Source organism: Australozyma saopauloensis, chromosome 2 (assembly GCF_035610405.1).
Source record: "Australozyma saopauloensis chromosome 2, complete sequence".
Taxonomy (NCBI): Eukaryota; Fungi; Ascomycota; class Pichiomycetes; order Serinales; family Metschnikowiaceae; genus Australozyma; species Australozyma saopauloensis.
The window spans coordinates 1,881,865-1,896,797 of record NC_086132.1 but is presented as its reverse complement, the minus strand read 5'-3'; the positions used below and the strand labels follow the sequence as shown (position 1 = coordinate 1,896,797).

Here is a 14,933-nt window from a genome sequence, read left to right as displayed (position 1 = left end):
CGTAGAAATAGAATACTAAAAAAACTTAGAATCAAGAGAATGAAAAAAAGTAATAATGCTCCACGGCAGGTTCGAACTGTCGACCTTCAGATTATGAGACTGACGCTCTGCCAACTGAGCTAGTGAAGCGATTATTGATGATTCAAGAGAGTCCCTTTTAATGACGCAAATTTATGATGCATTTTAGAATTTCAGTTTTCTTGTTTTTAAGTTTTTCTGTTCAAGACAACAAAATCAAAGACGATTCCAATATTTTTTTGATGGTTTAGTCAAATCGAAATGGCTGGTTTATTATATTAATACATCTTAAAAGAGTCGTTGAAAACTTGACTCTAAAGCTCGTGTTCGCTTCACTAACTCAATTTGGTGCTGGATATCTGAGTCTGCGGTATCCTCATCAGTAGATCGAGTAATGAGAATAGTTCCATCCTTAGCCAATATATCCTTTACCAGAAGAATTTGATCAAGAGAGTATCTTGATACGATATACTGACCTAATATCTCTTGAGGAGTTTGGGCCAAGCCGGCAGTACTCAAGAAAAACTTTAATGATAATAGCTGTACCAAACGCACGATCTTATCAACAGCCTTGAGGTACAAAAACTTACCTGGGAACTTATCTGAGTCAATCCTATTTATGAGGTTTAAAAGCTCATTGTTTGAAGAAAATGATTGTGGTGCGTCTTGGTTCAGATGTAGCGTACTTAAATCAAAGGCTCTTGATAAACCGGAAAAAGACCGCCGGAGCGAATTCATCATGAATTGCCTGAAAAAGTCGACAACTAGTTTCAATCGTTCTTTGTAAGAGCCATCATGGAGAATGGAGCTCATGATCGCAAAAGATTCGACGTTCAATGCTTGTGTAGAAGGTTCAGCAGCCTTCGGAACCGAAACGTAACTTCCGTTTCTTGACAGAGGAACCGAAGCCAGTTGATCTAGTTCATAGGCCGTATGTCTATTGAATGCATTGACGAAAAAAGTTAGTTCGGCCGCGTAGTACTTCTCTGCATCCGTCAATTCCTCAAGAGACCTTGCTTTCATGAGAAAATTGATTAAATAAAAGAATGACAATTCTTCTCTCTCTGTCAAGGTCACATACTTACTGAAAAGAGACACAAGCATCTCCCCTTCCTTCTCAAGGTAATTCGTTAACTGGAGGTTGGGAAGATTGAGTAAAACCTTTAAAAATATATCAGCTTTCTTGGTGATAGAGTCTTCGATTTTATCGTACTCTGCGACTGTTGAAACAAGGCAGTACGCACCATATCGAAAATAGTCAATGAGTAATTCTATGGAGAAGCACTCATTTCCAACGATCGGGATGATGAATGTTTCAGAGAGACAAGCCGATTGGGAAAAGACGAGGGGAAGAATGGCGCTTGGACAACCTCCATAAAATGCAGCTTTACTTATTCCAATCATCAAGCGAACAATTTCAAGCCGAGTTTCTGGCTCAAGATCTGATCCTGCCTCTTCTAGGCTTTCCAGAAGATACTTTGAGCAGCAGAGCGACAAATTTTGAACAAGAGCATTTGTGTTAACGATTCCATTGATTAGAATTGCGTAATTGGCTGATTCTAGAGTGAACGAAGTGAACAATTCGAAATCGATCCCTTCAAGGGTTTCGATAGTGATATTCCTATAGAATGATTCCAGAAATTTCATGACCAGCGCCAAACTTTTGTTGTATAATGCTATGGCTAGCGTCAATTGGGTGTCGAATGTTCCCCGATGATTTTTGAGATGCAATGCTATCTGACTACTTAGTTCCATAAGTCCACTCAATATGGTGAGCCAATTCCATGGTTTCTGGTTAACATTAGTCTTTGCAAGGAGAATAAATAGTTCCTGGAGCGAGTCGAGCTTGTGGGATGCAGCGATAAAGTCTTGACGATCTTGAAGTCTACGAAATGGCTCGAATAAAGTTGACAATCGGTGTTCTAGATCAATGTTTTGGTGGTCATCGGTGTGAGTTCTTCCCAGCATGATAAGATAAGTTGCAGCTTTAATTTGCAATCTAAGCTAAGTGGATCGCTCTTATCAAAGTGTGGAGAAGGCTTGTTTTCAAAATTGAAAACTAAGCAATGACAATAAGTTTTATAATAAATAAAGCGCAGAATGTTTGATTTATATTCTTTTTCGCTCTAACATTTGATATTAGGGTGCTTGTCCTATCTCTTCTCAGGTTTATGGATGCCTTTAATTCAACGACAATGGGCTAAACATACTTGCAATTGATGATCCAGTTTAATTGAGTGTAATTGCAGTTCTTTTAGTAGTTTTCCAATAGGCTCTCTCAATTAGGCTTTCGTAAATTTTGGACTTGTTGCCTATTGTAGGGAACATGATTAGAAGATAAGGAAGACAGGGTATTTGGCAAAACTGAAAAGAGCACCCAAATAGCAAAACTATTTTATTTGGTTATATTCCAGTTCAATCGCAAACTACTAATTTTGCATTTCATGTTCGTAAGATGAGCTACCTAACATTACCCCAGGTTTCAACGACCTATTGAAACAGACACAAATGTCAGGAAGCTCGCGATCTTTGTTGAAAGCACTTTCTTCTGTGTTCGACACTTGGGACAGTAATGGCGATTGGCGCTCCTCGCCCTCCAATGAAGTGAAGGCCTTGTACGATGTGATCTACGCTTATACAGATAAACATAACTCAACCTATAACCTCAGCTCCTCCATCAATGATGAACTACGAAACGTCTACCAAGAGCAAATACGGAATTCTGACTGCCTTGAAAAAGAAATCTTCTTTTTGGACCTTTTAGTGCGTCTACTGCCGCTGTTGACTATTGAAGACTCGAAACTTTGGCTCAAATCCTACCTACGACCAGCCATTGACACTGCAGGTTACGATTTAGATTTTGTTCACAAATGTCAGGAGTTCGTGACGGTGTTGAGCGATGACTCCCTTACTTCCACAGACTCGTCACTTGTACAAAGCAGAGATGAATTGAGTCTATACATAATGGAACGAGTCCTACGGATATACATCGCCAAAGATCGAGACGCATACAAAGCCATAGATCTTCAATTCACTGACACGGAGATCGGGACACAATTACACACTGAGCGTCTTCGTTTCCTCGAAAAGAACTGTGCCTCTATCCTAGAAAAATGGTGCCTATGTCGCCCTAAAATGTGCTTTACCTTGATAAACAAATACTTCCTAGATTCTGAAAGCAGGCTCAAGGTCATGGCTCTTTTCACGATTCTTTCTTCTGGCAAGAAGTCTCAATTGCAGCACGTTGCAATGACGCCATTGTACAAGAACTTGCTTCGATCACTCTGTTATGATACCAGCGAGGCAGTTTTAGTAAGTGGTCTCGGAATCCTCATCATGCTTATGGGAAAGGTGTGCCACAAGGTATCGTCGTATTTGCCTGATCTACTAGTGGTGTATTCTCGTTTGCTCCTTTGGAAAACCCAACAGTTCAAAGACCAGCTCTCAATCTCCAAAGTTCAGTGGTCCATTGTAGAACTGAACTCACACGGTTCATTGATGGGTTCTCAGCATTACTCAGAAGAAAGCTTCAATTTGACGTATCTTTTGACCCTTCTATACGGTTTGTTTCCCACCAATCTTTTCAATTTCTTCCGGTCCCCTGCAAGTTATTGGGCAAAATCTCCGCCACAGTTTATCAGTTATGAATATCTCTGTAAGATCGATAATGCGCAAGAGAATTTTGGAGTATTCGATTCTATCACAAGTAAATCACAGCCTATGGTAAGTCGCTTGATGGTGCATCCAAATATCCTCAAAGGCAACTCTCCAGATGATGAGCTAGAAAATCCCATTTCTTGGATTCTAAGCAGCTCTATGGGTGAGGATGTCGGAGAGGATGAGGTTCTATTAGCTTGTCTTAAACTCAATCCCGAAATAATGATTTCACTACCCGATTTTGCTTTAGCGGCACATGGTCCATTGAACGATTCCGCTTCTAAGAGAAATTCCATTGGGGACTCCAATGACTTTCGGCGCTTGCAAAAGTCATACTCGGCTGGCAACTTGCTCCGTGATGGTATTGTTCAACTTGAAAAACTTTCTTCATCAAATATAGATTTTTTGGCTCTGAATTTGAAGTCCAAAAATTTCCCTACCTGGAACGAAAGAAGAGTTTCAATTGTTCCAACAAAACTTTCTTTAGAGCACTATGCCTCTCCAGCGAGGTCTGAGGCTGACAATAGCGAGATTCAATTTCATTCTTTTGAATTCAATCCCAATAAATCGAGATCAGATTCTGAGACTTTGGATGAGGCCATTATAGACCCAAAGCGGATGGGCTCAATAGGAGACTTATTTTCTGAACATGAGAAGCTATACTCCTCAACGGATGGACATCATTCGAATGGTCAGCCAGTGAAAGAGAAAAATATCGAAAATGCAGTCGGCAGTTTTCAGCCGTCAGAAAAGACCGCCTCAAATTTACTCTCAAAGCAGCTACGGTCTGACACTCCAACCGAACCAAAAGAAGCCCCAACCTCCTCTGCTGGAACCGTGGTAGACTTTTATCAAAGAGAGCTCTTAATTATGAAAAATGAAGTCGAATTTCTGGGTTTTGTGAAAAATCTCAACAAGCTCAATTACGTGAAACTCAAGTTGCAATTGAATCGTCTTATGCTTGAAGAAAGTAGGAAGCCACCTGACAACACTTCAGGAGACAAAGCTGAATTGAAAAAACTTGAGGAAATGATCCTGATGATGAATTTGAAGAGTACCGATGACGCTATGCAATTGTCAACTCAACATAACACCCTTTTGGCTAAGATTGCAGAACTACGTGAGCAGTTGGAAGCTAAACAAATTGAATTTGAAAGGGTGAGTCAGGATTTATCGGAGAAAGAGACCGCGTTGATTCTGGTACGAGATAAGCTCACTCAGACAGAAAGTGAGCGAGTCACCATGGCAAATCAACTAACATATCTTCTTGAGCAGGCTCAGGAAAAAAAATGCGTCGAAGCCGAACATGCAGAATTCGTCGATCGAAATCTGTCTGAATTGACACTCACACAATACGAAACAGAAAGGGTTCAGAGTTCTACTGAGCTCTCATTGTACAAGGAGAAATTGAATCGAGCTTTACTAGAATGTGAGAACACTCGAGAGGACTTAAGTCTGGCAACAACGAGATACAACAATGAGCTCAGACTTCTCAAGTTAAATATTGGCGACAGTGTGCGAGAGCAAACTGCCCATTATGAGCGTAGAGTCCAGGAGCTCAATAGAATCGTCATGCGACTTGAGACCTTGTTAGATGATAAAGATGTTCAAATTGCGCAATTATCGAGACCAAACCCTATTCAAATCCCAAGACCAAGTATGGTGAATCCCTTGGATAGTTCCTACAATAATTGGGACGTACAGAATCCAATTCCGAGCCGACCTTCACTCGAGTTAGGCTCCATGCCACGCGATTACGGATTTTTGGACAAGAGAATGCCTTCGTTCAATTCCCTGTCCCTGTCGTCGACTCCTATGGCAACTACGCCTCAGGTTCCTCCTGGGCCACCTCTGAGTTCGAATACCCGTCACAATTCCCTGAACAATATCCCCATAATCAAAGGCCGTGGTGGATATCAAAAGCGGTCGAAAAAAATGATGTAATAAAAGGTTCAAGCTCTCAGAACAATGAGCATAGTTCGCTCTCTTTTACGTCTACGTATGTTACAACCCATGTCCTCGATACCATTCTCTGCGAAAAAAAAAAAAATGTTCCAAAAGATTTTTTTTCCTTATGTTCTGAAGAGAGCTCCGTTTTCTTATTATTCATTTTTTTTTCTCCCGTTGGTCATTTTTTTCACACGCGCTGCCCGAACTTCTCCACGTCCTGCGCGGCGCTACCAACAACATAGAACCACGTAGCGTCTACTCCAATTCTATCCAAAATGTCTAGTACACTCAAAAAGAGAGGCAAGAAGGGTGTATCGGACACTCTGCCACCAGAAGTGGAAATCTTGCATGAGCAGGAAAAGTCTGTGGTGGTACACAAGGACCCTGAATCGTATTACTGGTTAGGGCTCATAGCCGTCACCGCAGTAGCTGCGTTCTTACGTTTCAGAATCCTTGATTTCCCCAATAAAGTCGTTTTCGATGAGGTCCATTTCGGCAAGTTTGCTTCGTACTACTTAGAAGGAACCTACTTCTTTGACTTGCACCCACCATTTGCAAAGCTTCTCATTGCATTTGCTGGATGGTTGGTGGGCTACAACGGTGCATTCAAGTTCGATAACATCGGAGATAGCTACATCGAGAACAATGTGCCATATATGGCATTCCGTATCTTCCTGGCTGTTCAGGGTACTGCTGTTGTCCCTATAATGTTCTTGACCATGAAGACGCTCAAGTTCTCGGCCCTCGCCTGTGTTTTGTCCGCATCCATTGTTGCGTTCGACAATGCTCAGGTCATTGATTCGAGACTTATCTTGTTGGACGCTACCTTGATTTTGAGTGTGGCATTGACCATTTTCACCTACGCCAAGTTTAGCACATACCGTCAACAACCCTTTTCCAAGTGGTGGTGGACATGGCTTCTTTCGACTGGTTTGTCCTTGTCCTGTGTGATTTCCACCAAGTATGTCGGTGTTTTCACATATTTCACCATCGGACTTGCCGTTGTTCACGAGTTGTGGATTTTGCTTGACATTAAGAAGGGTCTTTCTCTTGAGCAATTCGCCCAGCATTTCTTTGCTCGCTTCTTTGCTTTGATCCTCATGCCTTTTGCGATCTACTTGTATTGGTTTTACTTGCACTTCTCGATCTTGTCCAAATCCGGTCCTGGCGATTCCTTCATGTCCTCTGATTTCCAGGAAACTTTGGAGGACCTGGAACACACTATTCAAAGTAAGAATGTTAACTACTATGATATCGTCACCATTGAACACAAAGACACCCAAAGTTTCTTGTATTCTCACGATGCCGTGTGGCCTTTGAGATACGAGGATGGCAGAATCTCTTCGAATTTGCAACAAGTTCTTTCGTACAAGGAAGACTCCGAGACTGCTTCGAATGACATTAACTCTCAATGGGAGATTCTTCCAACAAATGGTGAAGGAAAGGGTCAAGCAGTTTACACTAATGATGTGGTTCGTTTGAGACATGTGGGTACCGGCGGTATTCTCTTGACCCATGACGTTGCATCGCCCTTGAAGTCCACTAACGAAGAGTTTATTGTTGTCCACGGCGATGTTCCAGAAGAAAGATACCAAGAGACCTTGTTCCGCTTGAGATTCGCTGAGAATGGTGGCGGTAACGAGAAAAAGAGAAAGCTTGTGAAAACCAAGAGCGTTGGTCTCAGATTTGTTCATGTTGACACAGTTGTGGCAATGTGGACGCATGATGACGAGTTACTTCCTGACTGGGGTTTGGAGCAACAAGAGGTCAGTGGTAGCAAAAAGGTTCAAGAGAAAGACAACACTTGGATCATCGATTCCATTGTCAACCTTCTGGAGGATGATGCCAGGGCACAATTCATCCCTAAAATTGTTACACATATCCCATTCTTGAAAAAGTGGTGGGAACTCCAAGGTTTGATGTTTTTGCACAACAATCAATTGTCGTCTGAGCATCCATTTGCCTCCCAACCAGATTCATGGCCTCTTGCCATGGTCGGTGTCTCTTTCTGGAACGACAACGACGAGCGCAAACAGATTTTCTTCATTGGAAACATTGTCGGATTCTGGTTCGAGGTTGGATTCCTCTGTATTTATGTTGGTTATGTTCTTGCCGACTTGGTTACTAGCCGCCGTGACTACCACCTTTTGACCAACAAAGGCAGATCAAGATTGCAAACCACATTGGGCTTTTTGTTTGCTGGTTGGGCTTTGCATTACTTCCCCTTCTTCTTGATGAACAGACAAAAGTTTTTGCACCATTACTTGCCAGCCCACTTGATTGCCGCTTTGTTCACGGGAGGATTTGTTGAGTTCATGTGTACCAATCACTCCCACCATGTCAAGAGAGGTATTCATCCGTACAACATCAACAAAAGAAAGTTTGTTTTTGCCTCTGCTTGTATCATTGGTGCCACAGCATATTTCTTCTGGTACACCATGGTGATCACTTACGGTAACTTCACCTTGGCCCCAGAGGAGATCAAGAAGAGAGAATGGTTCGACATTGTGTTGCACTACACCAAGTAGATAAAAAAGAACGATCCCTAGCATTTAGCTATCGAACTCAAAATAAAGTACATTATCAAATGACGTCTGAGCTCACTTGTAGATTGAGATTTCGGGATCACACTTCAAACGTGAGCCTAAATCCGTAAATAAATCACAAATACTCAACAATATAAAGTGGTTGGAATGAAAATAATTTCAATTTCTCTACGAACAAAATTTCAGACCTTCGTTTAAGCTATTCCGTGAAAACTCCTCATCGAATTGTGGCCACACCAGTAATAGAACTACACCCCATATGTCCATCAGAACCTTCCTCGAATCGCTCAAAGCGGTCCCCATCAAGGGCCCTATAATAAGAATTGTCTCCGGCAACCAATCATGTGACATGGACTCGGTTGTGAGCGCGATCGCATACTCATACTTCTATTCTAAGAAGTACCCATCGGAAGAACCCTTCAGACCGCTTCTCAACATCCCACAAGACCAATTGAGGCTCAGAAAGGATATTTTATTGCTTCTCGAATCCAACTCCATCGACCCAAAGCATCTCTACTTTCTAGATGACGTCCAGGACTTGATCAGACTGCTTCCAAAGGCATCTTTGAATGTGGCATTGGTAGATCACTGTAATCTCCAGGGAGATGTGTTGATCCAGGCGTACGAGGATAAACGGTTAGATGTTGTTTCTATTATAGATCACCATCAGGACGAAGGTGTCTTTTTGGATGCCTCTCCTCGAATTATTGCGGTCACTGGCTCTTGTTCTTCATTGGTGTTCAACTACTGGAAGTCTGTCATTGACACGGTTATCGACGCAAGCGTAGTCAAACTCCTTTTGGGCCCTCTTCTTCTTGACACTGGAAACATGGCTCAGAAAGTCGAGCTGGGAGATGTATTGGCTATCTCTGAATACAAAAAGATCCTCGAAAGTGCTGGAACTTCCCTTGACCGCGGGGTGTTTGCTGTCAATGGCGGCAAAGATAACTTCCAGGAAGTGTATGAGGATTTGAAAAGAGCAAAGAAAAACCTTGACGACTTCCTGCCTTCTGATATCTTCTTGAAGGATTTCAAACTGTTTGTATTTCAGACAAAGGGGGCAGAGTCGGTCAGTATTGGTTTCAGCTCCCTTGGCAAGCCCATTTCATGGCTTTTCAAGAACTTTAAAACCGAAGAAGTATTAGAAGGTATCTACGACTTGCAGAAACAGTACCTGCTTGATATAGTGATCTTGGGCACATCATTTAGCAGAGGCGAGAACAGAGTTCATGCTCGTGAGTTCTGCTACTTTACAAAGAAAGCTGCTTACTCGAGTTTAGGCGACTTTACAAGCTACTTGGAACTCAATTCTGACGTCTACAAACTCAAAGAATTTAAGGACAAGATGAAGGCGATCAACAAAGACATAATCTTTAAAGTTTACAACATGGGAAATACCGCGGCCTCCAGGAAACAAACCGTTCCTGAAGTTAAAAGAGTGATTGAGACAGAATATTGAATCGATTAAATACCTACATAGACCCTAGATGTTCACAGCGCATAGCTGGGAACCAAATACGCAACATTGAACATTTCATCAATGCCCTCCTCAGAAATTTTTAGATTGTGTAGCTCTTTCGGCATCGACTCAGTCATTGACTTGAGGTGCTGTTCAAAAGACTTCCAAACCACTGAAGGAACCTCCAAGACATCATCCTCACGCGCTCTTGATGTAAACTTATAGAGTGTTTTGAGAGTATTGTCGTATTGCTTGCCGTTGACTGAGATGTTTATTCCAACAGCAGTGACCCAAATATCAAGGCAACAGGTTTTGTCCCCCGCCAAAGATACAGAGAATTTCCTTACACCAGCAGAATTAATTCTATCAAGTATCGAATGATAAACTAGTAGATATGGCGGATACTCCTCTATTTTGTCTGCATATGTCAATTTGAGATTCCATTTAGATATTTTGGTAGAGTCATTGGTTTGATCAAAGGTTCCAAGTTCCAGGGAGCATTTAGAGCATACGCTTCTGTCGCCAGTAACGAGTAAATACGATGCCCCAATATATGTAAATCCTGGCTTAAGCAGCAATTTGCCGTTATAATTTTTGTCATTGTGGTTGTGATGCTCCTCGTGAGGCTTGTGGCAATGCCAAAAGTCCATCAATTCATGCCAAAACTCCAGGGGCATTTCTCCAAATTTTGAGCTTTCAGAGTCAAGAACCTCGGTGCCACATTTAGCGCACTCGAAGCGGAACTGGTTGACATTGCTCTTTGACTTTGGAGTCTTTAGAAGAAGGTCTCTGACCGACCAAAGCTGATTCTCGGCAGCCATCGTCATAAATGTAGATGATGAAGCCACTCGTATAGCGGCGGGCATTTCAAGTCTTAAAGAAAGCTGGTTCTTGTCGTGTGATATGCTTTTGATTGTGAGTTGTTGATCATTCACAACACCTTCCTTACTTCCCGTTAATCGTGGAAGCAAAATCAAGTTTTCATCTGGATTACTTATGCAAAGAGTATTTTCCTCGAACTTAATGCCGGTGATCAGTTTCAATGGATGGGGCGTTTCCACATAGATGGATACTTGTCCTAGTCTCGGTAGGAACTCGCAGAGATACATTTGAAGCAGTGGAGTTTTGGATTTCTGATTGGTGTTTTCGGGTCTTTACTTCCGGTCTCGATGGGAACTTTCTCTTTGGCTGCAAATTTACCAATGCATGGACCCAGAGCAGAGATGACGTAGATACTAGAAATTTGAAGGCTACTTTCGTATACTATTGTCCAATTGGATGTGTTTCTTATGTCAACAACCAGTCTGCGATTTAGTGTCTTCCAGTCACAGTAGACTCTTTCATTTATGTGAAGTCGAGATGGTACAGATGAACCATCTTCAGTAAACAATGGAACTCCAGAAAAAAAATAACAGCCATGAAATTGACCAAGTATAAATTCAATTCTATAAAGACAAATTTATCATGGCACTTATTAAAATATAGCAGGATTGGATTACCTCTACACGTCCTATTACGCGTATGAGCAGCTATAGTGGTTCATTGTCTCCAAATACCAGTAACACATAATGGAATCCCAAGAGCAAGATGCCTTGGGCCTCGAGCAACCCATGAAATTGGGCAGGGTTTCTCGTATCCCAAAATTGACGGACGACTTGCTCTTCGACAACATCAGAGGCCTCCCTCAAGTACGGAACAACTATACAAAGCTTTCAGCGCTGCTCAAGAGATTGGATCGCGTGAATGGCGACAAGATCAAGAAGGCTGGCTCCAAAACTGCTGCGCGTCAACTAAAGCTTGCCTGTGCGACCGAAAAGCTCCAGAAAGTGGTCCTGTTCTACCAGTTATGGTGCCATGGTCTATTTCCAAGAGCTACATTCAAGGATTGCATTCAGATGCTTCGGAACCATAAGTCGTTTGCTCTCAAAGAATATAGAAGAGGGCTAATAAGTAGTGAAATCCATCGTTTGAAGGTTGAGAAGGGTATCATTGCAGAAGACAATCCAAGTGAGAATGACCTTGACGACGATGAACTATACCTGGCGCCACAATCGCTTGCTGCAGAAGATGCAGCTACGACAGAGTCGAATGGACATTCATCAGCTGAGCCAGTTCCTGCTGTAGATGATGAGGATGATTGGGGCTTCTTGTCTATTCGCAGAACCAACCAGCTTTTTGTAGGGGACGACGAAGAAGAGGATGAGCTGGGCTTGACTCAAAACCCTGTTAACAAGGCCAGTGGCCGAAATAAGGTTCTCGATGATGACGATGATGACGACGAGCTTGACGAATTAAACGATGATGATGACGACTTCCAAAAGGTAATTCTACAATCACAGAATCTTCAAACACAACAGAATTTAGAGCCAGACCTAGCAGACTTCGAAGAGCAAGCATCTGACCATGAAAATGAACTCGAGATCATGAGAGAGATGGGAATGTAACATACACTTTGAGTTTGTTTTATTTGCCCATACATACTTTTTGAACAAGCAGGACATGGTCGTAGAACCGGGAGAGTCTGCCTGTCTCGAAGAGATCATCTCTCTTCTTGCTGAAAATGCCTAGAAGGTAGCCTCCCGACCGAAGAAAAACATCACACATATCGTCCTTTGGCTCAAACCTAGTGTCTCTCACCAAATTGGGCTTGACTCTATAGAAGGGCATAATCAAGGCATGGTTGAAGATTGCACTGTTTTTGAGATTCTTCATCTGTACTCCGAATTCGCTATTGAATGCCTTTTGCCAAACTTCAACATCTGTTGATTCAACCTTATAATCACCACCATATTTGGCAATGACTCTCAATTGGATCCTCACTTTTCCATCCTTCTTAATCAACTTGTGTTTTTTGGGATAGCTCTCAAGGTATACTTTCGCATTTCCGGAGGGGAAATGCTGGGCTGGGAGTTGGTACAGTTCGAGAAATCTAATCTCCATAACGCAAGTGAAATCCAATCTGTGGTAAACATTGATGGATTTGGTGATGCTTTCAAAAGCTTTTCGTATTGTCGTTGTCTCCGACAAAAGCTTGCGTACCGACTGGCTAACCACTGAAGGAAGCGTGGACCTGGATACTTTCTTGTTCACCAAAATGTTGCAATCTTCGAAATTCAAGTTACGGCAGTATGCGCTGCCAGACCCATCTCTTTCAAAAACCGCCATGCATCCTCCTTTGCTTGTAGCTCTTCCTAGTTTGAGGGATAACTTCATGAAATCTATTTCAGCTTGAGTGTGTAGATTTGCGAATCGAACGCTGAGTTTATTCAAGAATGCCTTGTGCGAAAGCTCAAGTAAATGGAGAAACTCTCTGCTGATAGCCTCAAGACGTTCGATCTTTGATCCGCTCATATTTGCGTTTGGCGAAGTATCAAAAATTGAGAGGCATCCGATTGCCTCCCCCTCCTTCGTTACCATGGGAATACCACAATAGAAACGAATTTTGCAGTAATCGACGACTAGTGGGTTGTTGGCAAATCTCCAGTCCTTCAAAGTGTCCGCAATAAGCATGGGCTTCCGACTCAAGATTGTATGAGAGTCAAACAGGACGCTTCTTGGTGTCTCTTTGTATTCGAATTTTGTCTCAAATTTGATGTGAACCAGATGCTTGTGAACCAATCCAATTGCAACACCAATGGGGCCCACGCATTTTCTGATTTGACGAAGGGCTTGTGTAAAGATCAGCCTGTCCTCCCAGTGTTTCAAAGCAAGGAATTTGTCGACTGCCGCAACCCTTGCGGTCTCACTATAGGCATCTGGCGCCTCGAAAAATCCGATGTTGTCCAAACAGGGCGGACATCTTATTTTTGAAAGGTCAAAGTCGCCCTAGAAGTTAGTACATATTGAAATAAGAAGGTAATTGATGATGCATACTTGTGAATACTTGTCTATGAATTGAGCAACACTCATTGCATTGAAATAAGTGGTCTGCTTATCATGAGAGGCAAATAGCTCCGATCGTTTCTTCGCCACTTTCTCAGTTGATTTAGAAGCAGCCATTGCAATCTCGCAACAAGATATTGAAAAGGAAAAGTATGGATATATTACGTGTGCGGATCTCATATTTTTATAAAAAGATCTGATTGAAGATATTATGCTCTGCATCTCATCTCCAGTTCACCGTGAACAAAGTGGCAGAACATAAGACAAACAAGACATGCGGCTAGTATAATCCTCAGATTTACATAAAAGCATTGCTTTAGTCTTTCATTAGGTAATCCCAATTCATGTTACTTAATTATACCGAGAAACTCTCGCATTGTGGTACACTTGTTTCTTTAAAGTAATTGAACTTATCATAGTTCAGCTTTCTGGAAATTTTCATTTGAGCTAAAAATCTATGTATTTAGAAAGGGCATACTCTATTTCTCCTTTCTCTCTTCGTCTTCCTCCTCAATCTTGGTCAAGTCGTCCTTAGTCTCCTTGGATTCCTTGGCCTCGCGCTCTTGCCTCTGTTTCTCCTCTTCTAGCGAGAGTCTCAAGGCCAAAGCTAAGTCTGGGTCCATGTTTGCATCTACGCCTCCAAAGAAATCGTTGGAGTCTGCCATTTCGAACCCCTCCTCAGCCAAGATGGACGAAGTGGCAATGACCTCGTACAAAAGACGAGGACCAGGTGGAACTGTGACTAAATGGGAGTTGTCGTGATTATTGACAGCCGTGTGAAACTTCTCCAACTTGGCGGTGTTGACGTTCTCCTCGCCAAAGTTGACAATGTCCACGGCGACGTTGTTCTTCTTCATTTTCTTGGCCAACTTCTCCAACTCCTTATCGCTTTCACGGATAGGGCTTCCCACAAATGCAATGATTCGCTGGTTTTGGACCTTATTCTGTCTATGCTTCAAGGCGAGAGCAGCCACCTGGAGCCCGCTCGAAAAGTGGTTCTCTCCGCTGATTTTGGTTCCATGGGCCCCTGACAAGATCTTGCCGAAGTCTGTGGTCAATGTGGACAACACTTGAGGGCCGCTGCCACCGTAGGACAACAAACCGACGGTGTTCTCGGGGTTGGAGTTGATCTTGTTTTGGAAGATGTATTCAGTGGCGGTGGCTTGTGCGTCATAACGGGTGGTGACAAAGTCGCCATTGCGCATGTATTCGGAATTGTCAATTGCGATAATTGTTGCCTCGAGCACCATGGCGAATGTGAATGTAGAGAGGTTGGTGTTGTAGTACCAGTGCGATTAAGTTGGGGTAATCTAATCAGGGTAGCGGAATTGAAAAACACAGAGGGTACACATAGAGCAGACTCTTTTCGTAGTTTTCTTACACAGTATTGATTATTCAAAAAAAAAAAAGAAAAAACTTCT

The 14,933-nt window shown here is 42.4% G+C and overlaps 7 protein-coding genes and 1 non-coding gene across 8 annotated transcripts; 4 read left to right on the top strand and 4 right to left on the bottom strand.

Moving 5' to 3' along the window:
- Positions 1–56: 56 nt before the first annotated feature.
- PUMCH_002059 lies at positions 57–129 on the bottom strand. Its single transcript has one exon. It is a non-coding gene; the product is annotated as a tRNA-Met (tRNA).
- Positions 130–2,526: 2,397 nt separating this feature from the next.
- On the top strand, positions 2,527–5,619 carry PUMCH_002058 (uncharacterized protein; the record flags this gene model as incomplete). The annotated part of the gene is made up of 1 exon (XM_063021081.1): positions 2,527–5,619. The coding sequence occupies one exon, from the start codon at positions 2,527–2,529 to the stop codon at positions 5,617–5,619; it is 3,093 nt and encodes a 1,030-aa protein (XP_062877151.1).
- Positions 5,620–5,900: 281 nt separating this feature from the next.
- On the top strand, positions 5,901–8,153 carry PUMCH_002057 (uncharacterized protein; the record flags this gene model as incomplete). Its single annotated transcript, XM_063021080.1, has 1 exon — positions 5,901–8,153. The coding sequence occupies one exon, from the start codon at positions 5,901–5,903 to the stop codon at positions 8,151–8,153; it is 2,253 nt and encodes a 750-aa protein (XP_062877150.1).
- A 277-nt stretch (positions 8,154–8,430) lies between these two features.
- PUMCH_002056 (uncharacterized protein) lies at positions 8,431–9,630 on the top strand (the record flags this gene model as incomplete). The annotated part of the gene is made up of 1 exon (XM_063021079.1): positions 8,431–9,630. The coding sequence occupies one exon, from the start codon at positions 8,431–8,433 to the stop codon at positions 9,628–9,630; it is 1,200 nt and encodes a 399-aa protein (XP_062877149.1).
- Positions 9,631–9,662: 32 nt separating this feature from the next.
- On the bottom strand, positions 9,663–10,739 carry PUMCH_002055 (uncharacterized protein; the record flags this gene model as incomplete). The annotated part of the gene is made up of 1 exon (XM_063021078.1): positions 9,663–10,739. One exon carries the CDS (start codon positions 10,737–10,739, stop codon positions 9,663–9,665), a length of 1,077 nt encoding a protein of 358 aa, XP_062877148.1.
- Positions 10,740–11,198: 459 nt separating this feature from the next.
- On the top strand, positions 11,199–12,074 carry PUMCH_002054 (uncharacterized protein; the record flags this gene model as incomplete). The annotated part of the gene is made up of 1 exon (XM_063021077.1): positions 11,199–12,074. One exon carries the CDS (start codon positions 11,199–11,201, stop codon positions 12,072–12,074), a length of 876 nt encoding a protein of 291 aa, XP_062877147.1.
- Positions 12,075–12,093: 19 nt separating this feature from the next.
- On the bottom strand, positions 12,094–13,140 carry PUMCH_002053 (uncharacterized protein; the record flags this gene model as incomplete). The annotated part of the gene is made up of 1 exon (XM_063021076.1): positions 12,094–13,140. The coding sequence occupies one exon, from the start codon at positions 13,138–13,140 to the stop codon at positions 12,094–12,096; it is 1,047 nt and encodes a 348-aa protein (XP_062877146.1).
- Positions 13,141–13,991: 851 nt separating this feature from the next.
- PUMCH_002052 (uncharacterized protein) lies at positions 13,992–14,762 on the bottom strand (the record flags this gene model as incomplete). The annotated part of the gene is made up of 1 exon (XM_063021075.1): positions 13,992–14,762. The coding sequence occupies one exon, from the start codon at positions 14,760–14,762 to the stop codon at positions 13,992–13,994; it is 771 nt and encodes a 256-aa protein (XP_062877145.1).
- Positions 14,763–14,933: the final 171 nt, after the last annotated feature.